This window comes from Gordionus sp. m RMFG-2023, chromosome 1, assembly GCF_954871325.1.
Source record: "Gordionus sp. m RMFG-2023 chromosome 1, tfGorSpeb1-WG-v2, whole genome shotgun sequence".
Lineage (NCBI taxonomy): Eukaryota > Metazoa > Nematomorpha > Gordioida > Chordodea > Parachordodidae > Gordionus > Gordionus sp. m RMFG-2023.
The window spans coordinates 53,750,555-53,765,563 of NC_088775.1; the positions used below are offsets into that span (position 1 = coordinate 53,750,555).

At 28.6% G+C, this 15,009-nt stretch overlaps 1 protein-coding gene across 4 annotated transcripts in view; it reads left to right on the forward strand.

The window, feature by feature from the left end:
* The window catches only part of LOC135931297 (derlin-2-like), a 51,755-nt gene that overhangs the window by 22,127 nt on the left and 14,619 nt on the right, over positions 1 to 15,009 (forward strand). The window contains exon 6 of one of the 4 annotated variants that reach the window (XM_065468301.1): positions 10,707 to 10,943. The exons of 2 other annotated variants lie outside the window; for them this stretch is intronic. In XM_065468301.1, coding sequence (XP_065324373.1) covers positions 10,707 to 10,710 — 4 coding nt within the window. In that variant the 3' untranslated portion in view covers positions 10,711 to 10,943. Of the gene's footprint in view, positions 1 to 86; positions 266 to 10,706; positions 10,944 to 15,009 lie in introns of those variants that run through there. One more of the 4 variants, XM_065468300.1, reaches the window with a different exon arrangement.

Here is a 15,009-nt window from a genome sequence, read left to right on the forward strand (position 1 = left end):
TCCGTATCAGGTCAATTCAGCGAAGCAATACACTTTTTCGCGAAACTTTTTTCGCGAATGTCGTTTATCACAAAAATTTTTTATAGCGAAGGTAATATCGCGAAACTAATTCCGCGAACATTTATAGCGAAGACAATTTCGGAAAGCCATTATCGAGAATTTATTTCCGCAAAACCATAATCGCGAATTCATTAGAGCGAGCGCATTACCGCGAAACAATAAATATATTTTGAATTCATTTACTTAAAGGAAAACAACATATTGTTATTTGATGTTTTTTTAATAAAAAAAAATGTTATGCTACAATTGTATTATTATTTTTGTTACAATTTATTAATAATTTTCACGCCCAAAATTTTAAGCAAAAAATATTTTTTAACATATTTTGATTTATAAAATATTTAAATCTTTGTAAATAAATTTTTTTTGAGGAATTCTTTTGTGAACTTTATTATAAATAAACAATCTTTTAGGTGAATCTTTAAATTTTTTAAAATCATTTTTGTAAAATTATTTATTTTTTAAGCATATTAAAAGAGGTGGTTTTTCTAAAAAAAAATTTTTTAAATATTTATATTAAACTTTTTTATGTTATTTTATATAATCTTTTTAAGGATAATATTTTAATGTGACAATTGTCATTCGTTATTTTTTAAGATTTTTGAAATTTTTTGACACATGGGTAAAAATATCATTTATATTGTAAAGTAGTTAAATTATAAATTCAATGAAGATGTACACCATATAAAATTAGCAATTGTCATAATCGTTATTTTTAAAGTTTTTTGACGCAAATGGGCAAAAATAAGTATTGCTATCATGTTCTTAGATAAGGACCATTATCATATTTTTAAAGTGTTTTTAATTTTTTTGACGTAAATGGCCTAAAATAAGTATTGCTAACTGTCGTAATTATATAATATTTTATTTTAATAAATTTTATTTCAATAATGTCTTTATCTGTTTTTTATTTTATACATTAATTTAATACAATATATATCATTTTATCTTTTTATTATGCCTTGAAGGTATTCTATTACATCTATCCTATCCTTTTTTTTTGGCTCTCGATTTGGAACGGTATTAATTGTTTTCTTATTCGTATTGGATAACGGCTACTTGTACTTTCGTTCTCTAACACGGTTTGATCAGGCGTGTCGATGTCACTCATATCATTTATGATGGCATCTTTGGTTATTGAGTCTGGTATCGTATCAATATCTTTTGTCATCAAGTCTTGTATCGGCTCAATGTCTTTTTCTATAGAGTTTTGTATAGGATCACTTTCATTCATTCTAGGTGTTATTTGTATCGGTTCTCTTTCTCTTCTTTCCTCTCTATTTTTAATATCGGAATCATTGAACCTATGTTTTAACTGATTAATATGTCTTCTCCATAATCCTAATCTAGTCTCAGCTAAAAACGTCATTGGACCTGTTCTTTTAACGATGATACTTGGTATCCAAATATCTTTCTTAAAATCTTTTGCATATATTTTCTGATTTATATTAAAAAAAACCTGGTAGCTGAGGTATGTATGGATTTGGATAAATTGGTTTTATTAATTGTAAAAGTCCTATGGGTTGAAATTTTAGCATTATTGAACTTGGTGATTGCTAAGTGGTTATTTGTGGCGTATTTCGATAATTAAATAAAAAATCTTGTATATCATAATCATGTTTTTTTAAAAGTTTGTACTAGCCGCTCTGCTTCTCCGTTGGTTATAGGGTGGTACGGCGCATTATATACATTTCTAATTGATAATTGTTTGCAAAATAAACTGAATTCTCTACTTTGAAAGGGGGGCCCATTATCCGTAACAATCGTATTGGGGTAACCAAAAATAGCAAAAAGTCTTAACAATAATTTTCTTACTTCAGTAAAATTATTAGTCGATAGTTTTTGTATTTTAGGCCATTTACTAAAACTATCTATTATTACTAGATATATATCCGTTAATGGGTCCGGCAAAATCTAAATGAATTCTTACCCATGGTTTATTTGCGGAAAGCCATTTCCCTATGATCCAGGATTATTTGTCTGACATAATTCACAATACCTACCGTGTAATTCGATATCTTCGTTAATATTTGGCCACCAAACATTCTCTTGTGCCATTAATTTTGTTTTAGTATACCCCTGATGCCCCATATGTAAAAAAGACAAAGTATTTACTTGTATTTTTTTTGTAATTATGTTTCTTAAACCCCATAATATACATCTTGCTTCCATCGTGAGTTCATTTCGGCGCTGGAAAAACGGTTTTAGATTTTCCTCTATTATCTTCGGCCACCCAGTTGCAATGTAACGTGACACCTTTGATAATACCGGGTCATTTCTTGTGTGTGCTTTTATATCTAACGCTGAAATAAATTGTGGAGAATCCGATACTATTAAATTAATATCTAACTCTTCCCAAGTAGATGGTTCACCGTCAATTGGGAACCGGGATAACATATCCGCATTACTATTTTTTTTGTCCCTTTCAGTTGCAATTCATAATCATAATTGGCTAGTAATAATGACCATCGTACTAATCTTGAGGACATATCTGTTATTCTTTTATGTGGATTGAGTAACGATATCAGTGGTTTATGATCTGTAATAATAATAAAATGTTTGCCAATTAAATATTGTTTAAATTTAATTAGTCCAAATATAATTGCTAAAGCTTCACGCTCTATCTGACTATAATTTCGTTCGGCTGCATTTATTGTTCGAGACACGAATTCAATTGGTTTTTCCTCGTTGTTAATTATATGAGATATAACGGATCCTATTCCTTGTTGCGACGCATCCGCAGATAGAATTATCGGTTTTCACGGATTATATTGAGTTAAAATTGGTGCTTCTGATATTATATTTTTAAAATTATTAATTACTATTGTTTCATTATTATTCCATATCCATGGCACGTTTTTTCGTAACAGTCGATATAATGGCGCGGCCATCGTTGAACAGTTCTTTATAAATTTTTGATAATAGTTAATTATAACGATAAAAGCTTGTAATTCTTTAACGTTTTTCCGTAACGGTGCATCTAAAATTGCATTGACGTTTTTATTTGTTGTTGCGATTTCCTCTTCGCTAATGGTATGACCTTAGAATTCAATCTTTTCTATAAAAAAATTACATTTTTTTAAATTTAATTTCATACCGTTTGTTTCTAACGTCTTTAGCACATTTATCAAATTTTTTTTATGATTCTCAATTGATTCCCCAGTAATTATTATATCGTCCAAATATACCGCTACCCCGGGTAGTCCTTTTAATAAAGAATCCATTGCTTGTTGGAAAATGGCTGGCGCTGAGGCTACCCCGAACGGAAGTCGTGTGAAGCGATACATCCACTTGGCATGTTGATCACTAACAGCTTTTTTGCCTCGTCATCTAGCTCTATTTGAAAATATTAGGATAAATTTAATACTGTATATTTGGATCCATTACCTAGTGTGGCTAATAATTTAATTCTGGATAAAGGATACTTATCAATCAAAATATTAGCATTAACCGTTTGTCGGAAATCACCACAGATTCGTAAGGATCCATCTTTTTTCAGTATCGGCACAATCGGAGAAACGATATTCGAATATTTTAGTCTTTCTATAACTCCCATAGATTCCAGTCGTTGCAATTCCGTTTCTAGTTTTTCCTTCCACGCAAATGGAATCGGTCTGCTTTTAAGACATTGATAGTTGGGGTTGGGTTTTACCGATAGCTTTGCTTTAAACTCTTTCAGTAAACCTAACTTCTTAGTAAATAATGATGAAAATTTATGTTCAATTTAATCCTCCCAAACCTCATTAACTGTATTACATTTATTTATTTTTATTAAATTTCTACCTATCAAATTAATACCATTGTTTACAATTATAAATTCATGCTATATAATTTTATTCGTATAATTAACGGGTAATATACATTTACCTTGAATCTCGATTAATACATTATTATAAGATATTAAAATGGTATCCGTTTTTGTTACTGGTCTTTTTAAACGGTCAACGTTTTATATTTAAAATGGAGACTGCTGATCCTGTGTCAATTAAAAAGTTAATATAAATTTTATCTATCAATAATTTCACCTTAAATCTTGCTCGTGACTCCTCTGAAGAATCCCAATCTTCAATGTTTTCTCGCTCCTTTTCTGGAATATCTATCGTTCGAATATATTCTTTCTTAACATGCTTCCTTCTGTATACTTTCTGTAAATGCCCTTTTATTTCACAATTATGACAGATGGTATTTAGAATAGGCACTGCGGTTTTATGTGATTTTCTAATCCACAACAATAACAAATAATTTTTGAAACTGGTTTATACTTATTATACTGTTCCCTCCCTTGTTAATGTTGATATTTTATTTATTTCCTTTCCTGCAGATAATTTTTCATATTAAATCATTTCTGTTGTGTTGTCTCCATTGAAGTATCGATTTGTACAGCCTTTTCTTATGTCAAGTCCAGCGTGTTGATGAATTTCATTAATATTTTTTCATTAGTAATTCCCGACACTAATTTATCCCGTAATACTGTATTATCCATCTCTTTGAATTCACACGTCTTTGCTTTTATCTTTAATTTATTTATATATTCTATAAATTTTCTCCTCTTTCTTGTTCCGTTTTATAAAAATAATATCTCTCCAGCATAAAATTCGTTTTCTTCGCATAATAAGTTTAATTATATCATCATATGATATTTCCTCTAATGTCTTTGGCAAACACAACGCAAATAATTTTGAATAAACCTCAAAGTCCAATATTTGTTAATATAAATGACTTTTTGTCTTCTATTTTGGCTTTTAAAAATGAATTCCATCTTTGATAAATAAACTTCCATCTCACACTCCTTTATATTAAATTTCTCTATTTGAAACTGCGCCATGTCGTAATTATATATTATTTTATTTCAATAATATCTTTATCTGTTTTTTATGTCCTTCTATATAAAATACATTTTTTTAAATACATTAATTTAATTGAATACAATATATCATTTTATCTTTTTATTATGCCTTGAATGGGATCTATTACACTAACATGTTTAAATATTACTTTAGTGAAGATGTACCATAGATAAGTGACAATTGTCATAATCGTTGTTTTTGAAGTTTTTTGATGCAAATGGGTAAAAAAAAATAGATTGTAAACATGTTAAATTAAAATTTCATGAAGTTGTACCATGGAAAAGTGATGTCATAATCGTTATTTTTAAAGTTTTTTGAATTTTTTGACGCAATTAGGTTAAAATACATATAGATTGTAATTCATTTTTACCATATGTTTATAAAATTTAAAATCTTAACATTAATTTTATAGGATGTTGATTGTATCATATTGATAAATAATATTCATATGGTTTTAAGTTCTTTTCATAAAAATCTTGCCCTAAATTCAGACTCAGCACGATACACAAATATTTTCTAACTGTGAATGCAGGGTTATACATTTTAACATGTAGAATTAAAATTTATTAATTAAAGGAATAAGCCATATCTTAAAAGTTTAGAATTTAACACGAGTTAGTAGAACCCGCTTTAATAATAATTTTTCATATTTTAATAAGCAGGATAAAAGGACAACGAGATTATGAGGATGGAAATTTCTATATGTTTTTTTGTTTCGACAAATGGTACCAACACATTTCTCAAAAAATATAAGAAGTTAAAGAGGAAGATTGTTATAATTGGCACTTTTTTGAATTATTTTAATAAAATTTAAAACAAAATATCTTTTTTAAAATGATTTCTCAAAAAAATATTGGAAAACTTTAAAAATAATGATTATGACAATTGTCACTTATCTAGGATACATCTTCACTGAAGTTCTATATTAACAGGTTAACAATACTTATTTTAGCCTATGTCAAAAAAACTTAAAAATAACGATTATGACAATTGTCGTTTTATATGGTATATCATTGAAATTTTAATTTTAATATGTTAAAAATACATATTTGCCAATTAGCGTCAAAAAATCTAATGTTTAAAAATACCGATTATGATAATTGCCATTTTCCCAAGGAACATTTATATTGAATTTATAATTTAATATCTTTTCTATATAAATAATATTTTTACCCTTTTGTGTCAAAATTTTTTAAAAAATAACGAATATGACAATTGTCACATTAAAATATTATCCTTATAAAGATTATATAAAATAACATAAAAAAGTTTTTAAAAAAAATTATTTAGAAAAACCACCTCTCTATACACTTAAAGAATAGATAATTTTACAAAAAAGATTTTAAAAAAACTATAAAAGATTTCACCTAAAAGATTGTTTATTTATAATAAAATTTCGCAAAAGAAATGTTTTCAAAAAATCTTTAAAATTTTAAAATTTTCGCAAATTAATAACAAAACACTTTGGACACATTTAAGTTTTAAAAAAATTAAAATATTCAATTTATTTATTAAAAGATATGTAAATATTTAATTTATTTATTATTTTATATTACCTTTCAGTTATTAAACTTTGTATGAACCTATTATTTGATAATGGTTATATCAAAACTTTATTTATATTTAATAAATACATATATGTTGTAAATATCAATATTTAATAAACAGTAGGAAACCCAACAATAACTTTTATTTTGAAAGATAATTTTTCCATAAATTTATATAGGGGAGACCGGGGTAAAGCGATTGACGGGGTAACAATGTTAACGCGAATAACTTTTTAACCATTGAGTATAAAGACCTTAAATTTGGTGTGAAGATGTATTTTTATATCTAATTTCTTACCTATGTTCATCTTTTAAAAAACTTACCTGATTTTATTTATTTAGTCAAAAAACTGTTTTTTACCCAAAAAATATAAAAATCATTCTCTAGTATATTTTGCTTTTAGTAAAATTTACATATCCTCAGGATTCAAAATTTGGCACACATGTTCCTTAATGTATTAGCTATAAAATAAAATTTATCTGACATCTTTAGCTATATTAGAAGTCACGCAATAACGATATTTATAATATATGTCACCTAGGGGTAAAGCTGTTATGGGTAAAACGGTTAAAATATAAAATTATTCACATTAATTTTTCATTAATTCATTTATTATAATTTTTATTGTATCAATCAAATAATGAGAAATTATATATAACCATATACAGAGATGTAAATATAATAAATGAAGCCATAAAATATAAAATAATAAATAATACTTCATTAAATTTGTCTGCTAAAAATTTAACATACCTTATACAACGTTGAGAAGGAGATGTAAAATTGGTATTAAAAGTTCAGATCATCATAAACAAATATTTACAAATGAAGAAGAATCTAGATTGTGTGACTATTGTTTGTATTATATTGTATTTCATAATTTTAATAACTCAATTTAAATATCAATATTAATTTGGTAACTTTAATAAAAATGCTCAATTGAAATTATATTGTATTTCATAATTTTAATAATGCTCAATCTAAAAATCATGTGGGGCAACAATTTCAGATTTATGATCTTCCAGGAGTGTTAAAAAATGAAATACCAAGGGCAGTGACATCAAATAATATATTAAATGGATTCTTAGCATGTGGCATATTTCCTTTAAACCCAAATATATTTATAGAACAAGATTATATCTGCTGCAATAATTCAAATGCTAACTAAAATATTGAATTTGAAAATAATGATGAAAATATTACAGTGACTCAAAATCTTACAGTGACTCAAAATAATGATAGTGGTTTATCTATATTATTGAACGAAAATGTTCCAGATGATATTGATGAACCTTATCATGATATGTTACCATCATGCTCAAAAAATTATAATAAAGTATTCAATCCTTCATCTATAATACCTATTTCAAAATTATTCAATATTTCATCGGATAAAATATCTAAAAAAAAGAATTCAGAAATATTAACATCTACACCTTATAAAAAAAAATTATTAATTCAGAGAAAAAAAAATATCAAAAAATAATTGTTTATGTGTTATTTGTAATAAAAACTATAAAAATAGTCGCGAGGGCGATGAATGGCTAAAATGTACAATGTGCCTTGAATGGGCACATTCTAAATGTGCTAATTATGATAATTATTTTACATGTCCTTATTGTATCGATTAGTTTTTAAATAAAAATCAATAATAAATCTTAAATTTGTAATATTTGTTAAATAAAACAATAAATATGTGTCAAATATTATTTTAACCACTTTGCTTATCCATTTTACCCTGTACCCAGGGTAAAATGGCGAAAATGAGTAGTTTTACATAACTAATCATAGCTCCTAAAATATTATAGATAGAGGGCTACACTTTTTTTTATCTTGTAGAAGAGAGATGGGGCTACACATTGATTTATAATTTGTTGTGTTTGACTCTTATTTAAAATTTTTATTATAAATATGCAAAATGCCTATCGTTTTACCCCGGTCTCCCCTATAAATTATTATATTTTAGTTATATAAATAAAAATGTAATAGAAATAATATAATATCTTTTAAAAGTAGGAATAGGAATATTTTTATTAATAACTTTAGGGTTTTCATTTTCCTTGTTGGCATTATCTTGATCTAGCTATTATTCAATAATAAATATCAAATAATAGTAATATATTGCACAAAAATTATAGTATCATCAAAAGAATCAATAGACATATTTTGCCCAATATTTATATCATTAAGTGGGTTAGGAATTTCATTAAGGTATGATGCAGCCTAATTAAATATATTTGATAATATCATCAATATTTTCTAAATTATAATATAATATAATTTTTTTTACCAGATTTTTGTTGGGTGAGAGAATATAATTTATTAAATTAAGCCTTTACAGCTAAAAATTTTTTCTTCACTTAATCATAATTCAGATTATATGTTTTTCCTCCCAAATTTTCCTATTTTCTACAGAATCTCTGAATTTTAAGTCATTTTTGCACCACAGGTTCCTGTGCACTCTTATGATAAAATTATATTCTGACACTAAAAAATATATTAATATAAAAGGCTATAATCGTTTAGCTTACTAAATTTATAAAAATTAACAGCATTAAAAATTGTATTATTTTAAATTTTTATAAATACCGAAAAATGAAATTGGACATATTTTATTTTTAGATATTTTTTTCTTCAAAATTTATTATTTTATTTTTTTATGATTTTGGACGCAGCCTTACAAAAAGAAGATGTAAATTTTTTATCTAATCAAAATATGTTCAAAAAATATTTTTTGCTTAAAATTTTGGGCGTGAAAATCACTAATAAATAAATTGTAACAAAAATAATATTACAATAATATCTCATCACTTTTTAAAATTAAAATCAAATAAAAGAAATCCATTTTCATAATTTAATAGTCAGTCATATTATTTCATGTCATAATATAATAATATAAATAAAAAATATTAACATTAAATATAAATAAATAATAATTAATACTAATAAGCCCTAATATATTTCTCGAAATAATTTTCGCTATATTGTCTTAGCAATTTAAGTTTCGCGATAATGACTTCGCTATAAAATTCTCGCGATAAGAGTTTCACTATGTATTCACTTTAAAGGTTTCGCTATATAAAATTCGCGATATTATCTTCGCGAAAAAGTATTCGCATGTGGATTCACGATAAAAGTTTCGTTATAAAATTTATTCGCTATAAACGACATTCGCGATAAAAGTTTCGCTGAATTGGCATGGAACCAATAAAATCAATTGAAATATAAGTTATCGGATCGGTGAAAATTCTGGATCGGACTGCCTTATTCCTGTTATATATATTGTGAGCATTTCTAATAGTAAAATTGGCCAAATTTTTTCCATATAAGTTAGTCTGGCTAGAATGAAGGAATCCCGAAGATAATGTTCCGGACAAAATACCCCCATTTAGTTTTTTCAAATGTTTAGTAAAGGGAATTATAATTTTTTTAGTATTAATATATTCTATACTTGTTCAAATATTTAAAATGATAATTTTATATAAATCTTAGTTTATACACCCCCCTCATAGCATACATGACCAAAATTTGAGCCATTTTTTATTGACTATCTTATATCTGACAACCGTCTAAAAAGTCGTTTTCCTTAAAAAAAATGGAAAACAATATTTTTTTGTCGACTGATCATAAATTTATGCATATGATCAATTCTTCTATCCCGTACCATCCGGCATCTTTTTCTTTCTACATTCTCTCAGATTATTTTATTTAACTGCCTACTCTAGGGAAAAATATCTAAATGCGCGTAGCCAGGGGGGTGATTTTTTAAATATTGAAAGAGTTATTTGGAATATTAAAATTTTTATTGAACTAATCATTATATAAAATCTATTAGAACTAATCATTATATAAAATTTATTAGAACCAGTCAGATTTTAAAAAATGGCATTTCTTAATATAATATTGATAAAATAACTATCTACATAAACCGGTATGTAAATCACAAAATAATATAGAATCTAACACTATGGTCATAAAAAGCTAATCAAAATATCGGTCATTAATGGAAATTTAATTTTCTTAGCTATGCAAATTTTTCAATAAGTTGTTCTGCACTAGGGATTAATCTGTATTTTAAACATAGTTTGAAAAAAATTTTAACAAATGTTTTAAACATTTTAACAAATTTTTTAAACATTTTTGATTTCACTTAGAATGATATTTTATGCATAAAAATATATTTTAAAAAAGATTTTGACATTTTTTGAAATTTGATATATAGATTTTTTCAAAATTTGATTTTAAATAAAGCTAGTCCATCCAATCGATTTTCTGATGTCCGTACTTATGAGATAGTCCATAATAAAAAATATTCAAGCGCTTACACAGCAGGATGGCAGGTGAACAACCTCCTTCCCCTCCCACACAGCCTAAAAATGCAGATGTCGGCTAAATTTTCAAAAATAATTTTATGTACTTTATATTTTAATAATTATTCATATCTCCTACAGTATGTATATTTCAATTTATATTTATTTAACACATTCACAGCAGAAATAATATGCTAATAATGAATTCTATGTTGGCGTTATATTTATCTACTAGTGTTGATTTTAGCCAAAATAATAATATGTAAGCCTGGAGATTTTGCTTATAGATGGCAATGGTTTGGGTTTCAATTTACCAAATTTTGAGTTTTAGATAATATTATTGACTAAAATCTTAATTGGGTTTAACAACACCTTATCTACTTTTTTTTCTCACCAAATTATTTGAAACATTTTCATTGGACTTTTTTACTATTATTGATGAGAATCAAAATCCTAGTTATCTTGCAAAAAAATAAAAATGTTAGGTGACTATTCTTATAATATTTTATTTTTTTACTCTAATAATTAAGATCCCTCTCGTGATTAAACATAATGTAAGAATAGTTTATATAGATCAAAGGATATAAGGCCATCAATCTATCATCTATAAATATCTCAAGAGAAAAATATATTAAACGGAATTATAAATGAAATTCCTGGTCTAACATGTTGAAAAAATTATAAAAACTTGTTAAACAAGATGAACCTTCACCATCAAGCTGGCTCTTAATGAAATAACAATGGTTTAGAAAAGAAATTTCTTCAGAAGCAGACAGATTATAGGACACAATACTATAAACAAATTTTTTCCATTAGAATTTATTAACAAATTATTTAATTACACATGTATTTTATGTGATATATTTCAAAAAAATGTCAACGATTTGATTGAGAATGAGAATAGCTTAAAGCATTTTATTGGATAAGGTAATTAGGCAAATTTATATGACGAATTTTATATCATTTTTGAGTCAAAAGCAACGCTCTATGAATTTAATATTTGTCTACCTCGACTCGCCTCAAGGCAGGCTCATAGTTTCAATATTAATATAGGGTCAGTTGAAGATTACTATAAAATTAATCTCCTTATCCCCCTCTTGGATACTTTTATAACTCAAATGAAATATTCGATTAATCAGGCAGCACTTACAAATCTGCAAATTATTGCCGCAGTTCAAATCTATTTCAACTTGATATAGAAGAAATTAAATATTTGGTAGATACATGAATGTAAACTATCGTGTAAAAATTTAAATATGGTTGATGTTTAAAAAAAATTCTATAGATGCTTCGCATAATTTCAAACACATATTAGACTATGTACTTCTAAATGAAAGAATATTTTATTCTTTAAGAATAATGAAAACCTCCCCGAGAAGTACTATCTCTGAAAATAGGATGAATGGGTTATCCCTATAAATAAGATTCCCTGTGGTCCGGGTTAGAATATTATCACCATCTCCTCGGCTGTGTAAAACTCACCAAATGAGATTGCAGAAAGGGTGCCAGATTTAAAAAATCCCTAATGATTACAACCAAGCATGGGTGGGGTGCAGCTTAAAATACTCTGTGGCATCCTCTCACCTGCGTAAAAATGAAGTGGAAACATATTCTTGAAAACTAGTCATTAATTCCAATGTGGAGTAAGCAGTCTATCACTGACAGGGTAAAAACTGCTTTTAGGAATGCATGGCAAGACGAATGAAAGTATAAATTCCAATATTACCTAGGCATATGCTCTTCAGGTTGGTAGAAATGAAGAAGAGAAAGATACATATTTGGATAGTATTGGAGGCTACATCGAAACTGGAAAATGAAGAGAGGATTGTTCTTGCTGGTTATCTGAATGGACCTGAGAGAACAAGAACAAGTGGTGAGAGTTGTGAGGGAGTAATACACGGGGAATTTATTTTCAGCATGTGAAATCTGAAGGGAAAGAATCTTGGATTTTGGTGATGCTATGGATATGATAGTTTTTAATATAATATTTAAGTAGAGAATTGTGACTTATAAATCAGGTTATGCTAAAAGTGCGGTGCAGTATTTGTTAGTGAGAAGATGTTATAGGTCCGAGGGAGGAATATATTAAGCAGCAACGTTATAGGAGATATTACTTTTAAAGGCGTCAAGATCACTAAAAGAAAGTTTATGCAAGGCTGAAGGTTTGAAAATTGAAGAAAGAGAGGACTAGACGCCAATCAGAATATTAGCGATAAGAGAGGCGGAGGTTGCATAAGTATCTGGGTTAAATCTAAATAGGAAGTCGAAGAAAGCCTGGTTGAGGACAACATAGGACGTATGTGAATGGACAAGAAGGCCGCCTAGACACAAGAAGGCATGGTGGAATTTCGGAGGTAGCGAAAGCTGTGGACGATAAACGGAACAAAAAATGTATAATAAAGAGATATAAAAGGAGGCGAAGAGAAACTCCAATAAATTTAGCGAAAATGCAAGAAGATTAAAGGCAGGGGTTTGCTAAAGACGTGGTGTGTGTGGAAGGAAGGGGAAATATTCCAGATTGCAAAGCACATGGCAAAAAAGCAACAGGATGTAGTAGGCATTGAATGTCTGAAAAATATGGAAAGAAAAATATAATTGATAGTAGCGGAATTAAGAGCATCTGAAATATCTACATGGAAAAACTTTTGAATGAAGTGAATGAGATAATGAAGCTATTTGTGCAAAGGTAGAAGGTCCTGGCTGTAGGTTTGGCAAGGAAGTAATTACGAAAGCGTCGAAGTAGATGAAAAAAGGGAAGCAGCGGGATTAACAAGAGAGGTAACATAAATATTTAGGGGCTCTGAAGATTTGGGGATGGAATGGCTAACGAATTTATTCAATCTAAATGTCATACAAATAACAATTCCTGAGAATTGGTGAAAAGGTGTAATTATTTCAGTGTACAGAGGGAAAGGTGATCCTTTAGATTGAGAAAGCACTAGGAAAATAACAATGGATAAAATATCGTTATAATAAGTATTTATGTGAATAAATATAGTGGAGGCTCGCAGTTATTTTCTTTAATGCTTTTGCCCTTACGGGCGAAACATAATAAATATAACCGGACATTTTGGCCTTTATGGCTTCAATGTCCCAAGGGCCTTTATTGTTTATCAAAAATTTACGATATAAAAGCAATAAAAAAATAACAATGGATAAAATATCGTTATAATTAGTATTTATGTGAATAAATAAAGAGGATGAATCGTTCTGAGATATGATGTTATTTTCTTGTGAATTTTTGATTGACACTGGATCCTATCAATAGCTGGTTCCATTGATACGAAGTCGTTGATTTACTATCGGCGGGTACTGATAATCCGGATATCAGTGAGGGGGTACCCGGGTTTGTTTGCTCCCAAAATAGTGAATCTTCTTCTCGCTGAAATCATGGCCGCTTCTAGAACCGGCCCTTCGAAAAGATCAAGTTGTTCCCTGGCGGCCATCCAGGTTATAGAAGTAAGTCAGCAGGGTTATCCTCCGAGGGAATCCACTGAATGTTCTGAGATATGGCGGTAAAGTTTGCTAATCCTAGCTTAGAGAGGATCTGGGTTAGTACGATTTCTAACGAAGGGGACCTCGAACCCCCTTTTCTATACGTGTAGTAAGCGACCGAGGAATCTGTGAATATCATTGGATGTTCGTTATTTCTGTGTATGGCCATGATGGCGCCTATACCGACCACTAGGATCTCTTTTGCATTGATATGGTCAATGGCGTGGGTAGGGACATTGAATAATAGGCAGGCTTCACTATAAGCTACTGAAAGGTTGTCCACTTCCCTGAAATTAATTCCTATATGCGAATTAGAAGCATCGACTTATACAGGCGAATTAGCATAATAGTGTAGCGATAAAGGAGAGGCTAAGGCATCTATTATTAAGTTTGCTTTCCTAAAGGCTAAGTATGTGTCGACGATTGGGGCCAGATGTCCTTGATTCATGGTGACGTAGTATGGGGAGAATAGCCTAGACATACCAGTGATGGTATAGGCATAATGGTTAACGACGGCCCACCAGGAGGTGTTGGTAGGAATGTCGTCTGAAGACCTCCGGACATTTCTTTAACCTACGTCTTGTGTTGGTGTCAGCCGCTACGGTCTTGTTTGCGAGGTCAATGGGGACGCCTAGGTAAGTTATGTTGGGCGTTGAATCAAGAACTGACTTCTCCGGTGCTATCTGCAATCCCCAACCTTCAAGGGTATACCGAAGGGATCTTGTAGACCACTTGACGTCGTTCTCGTT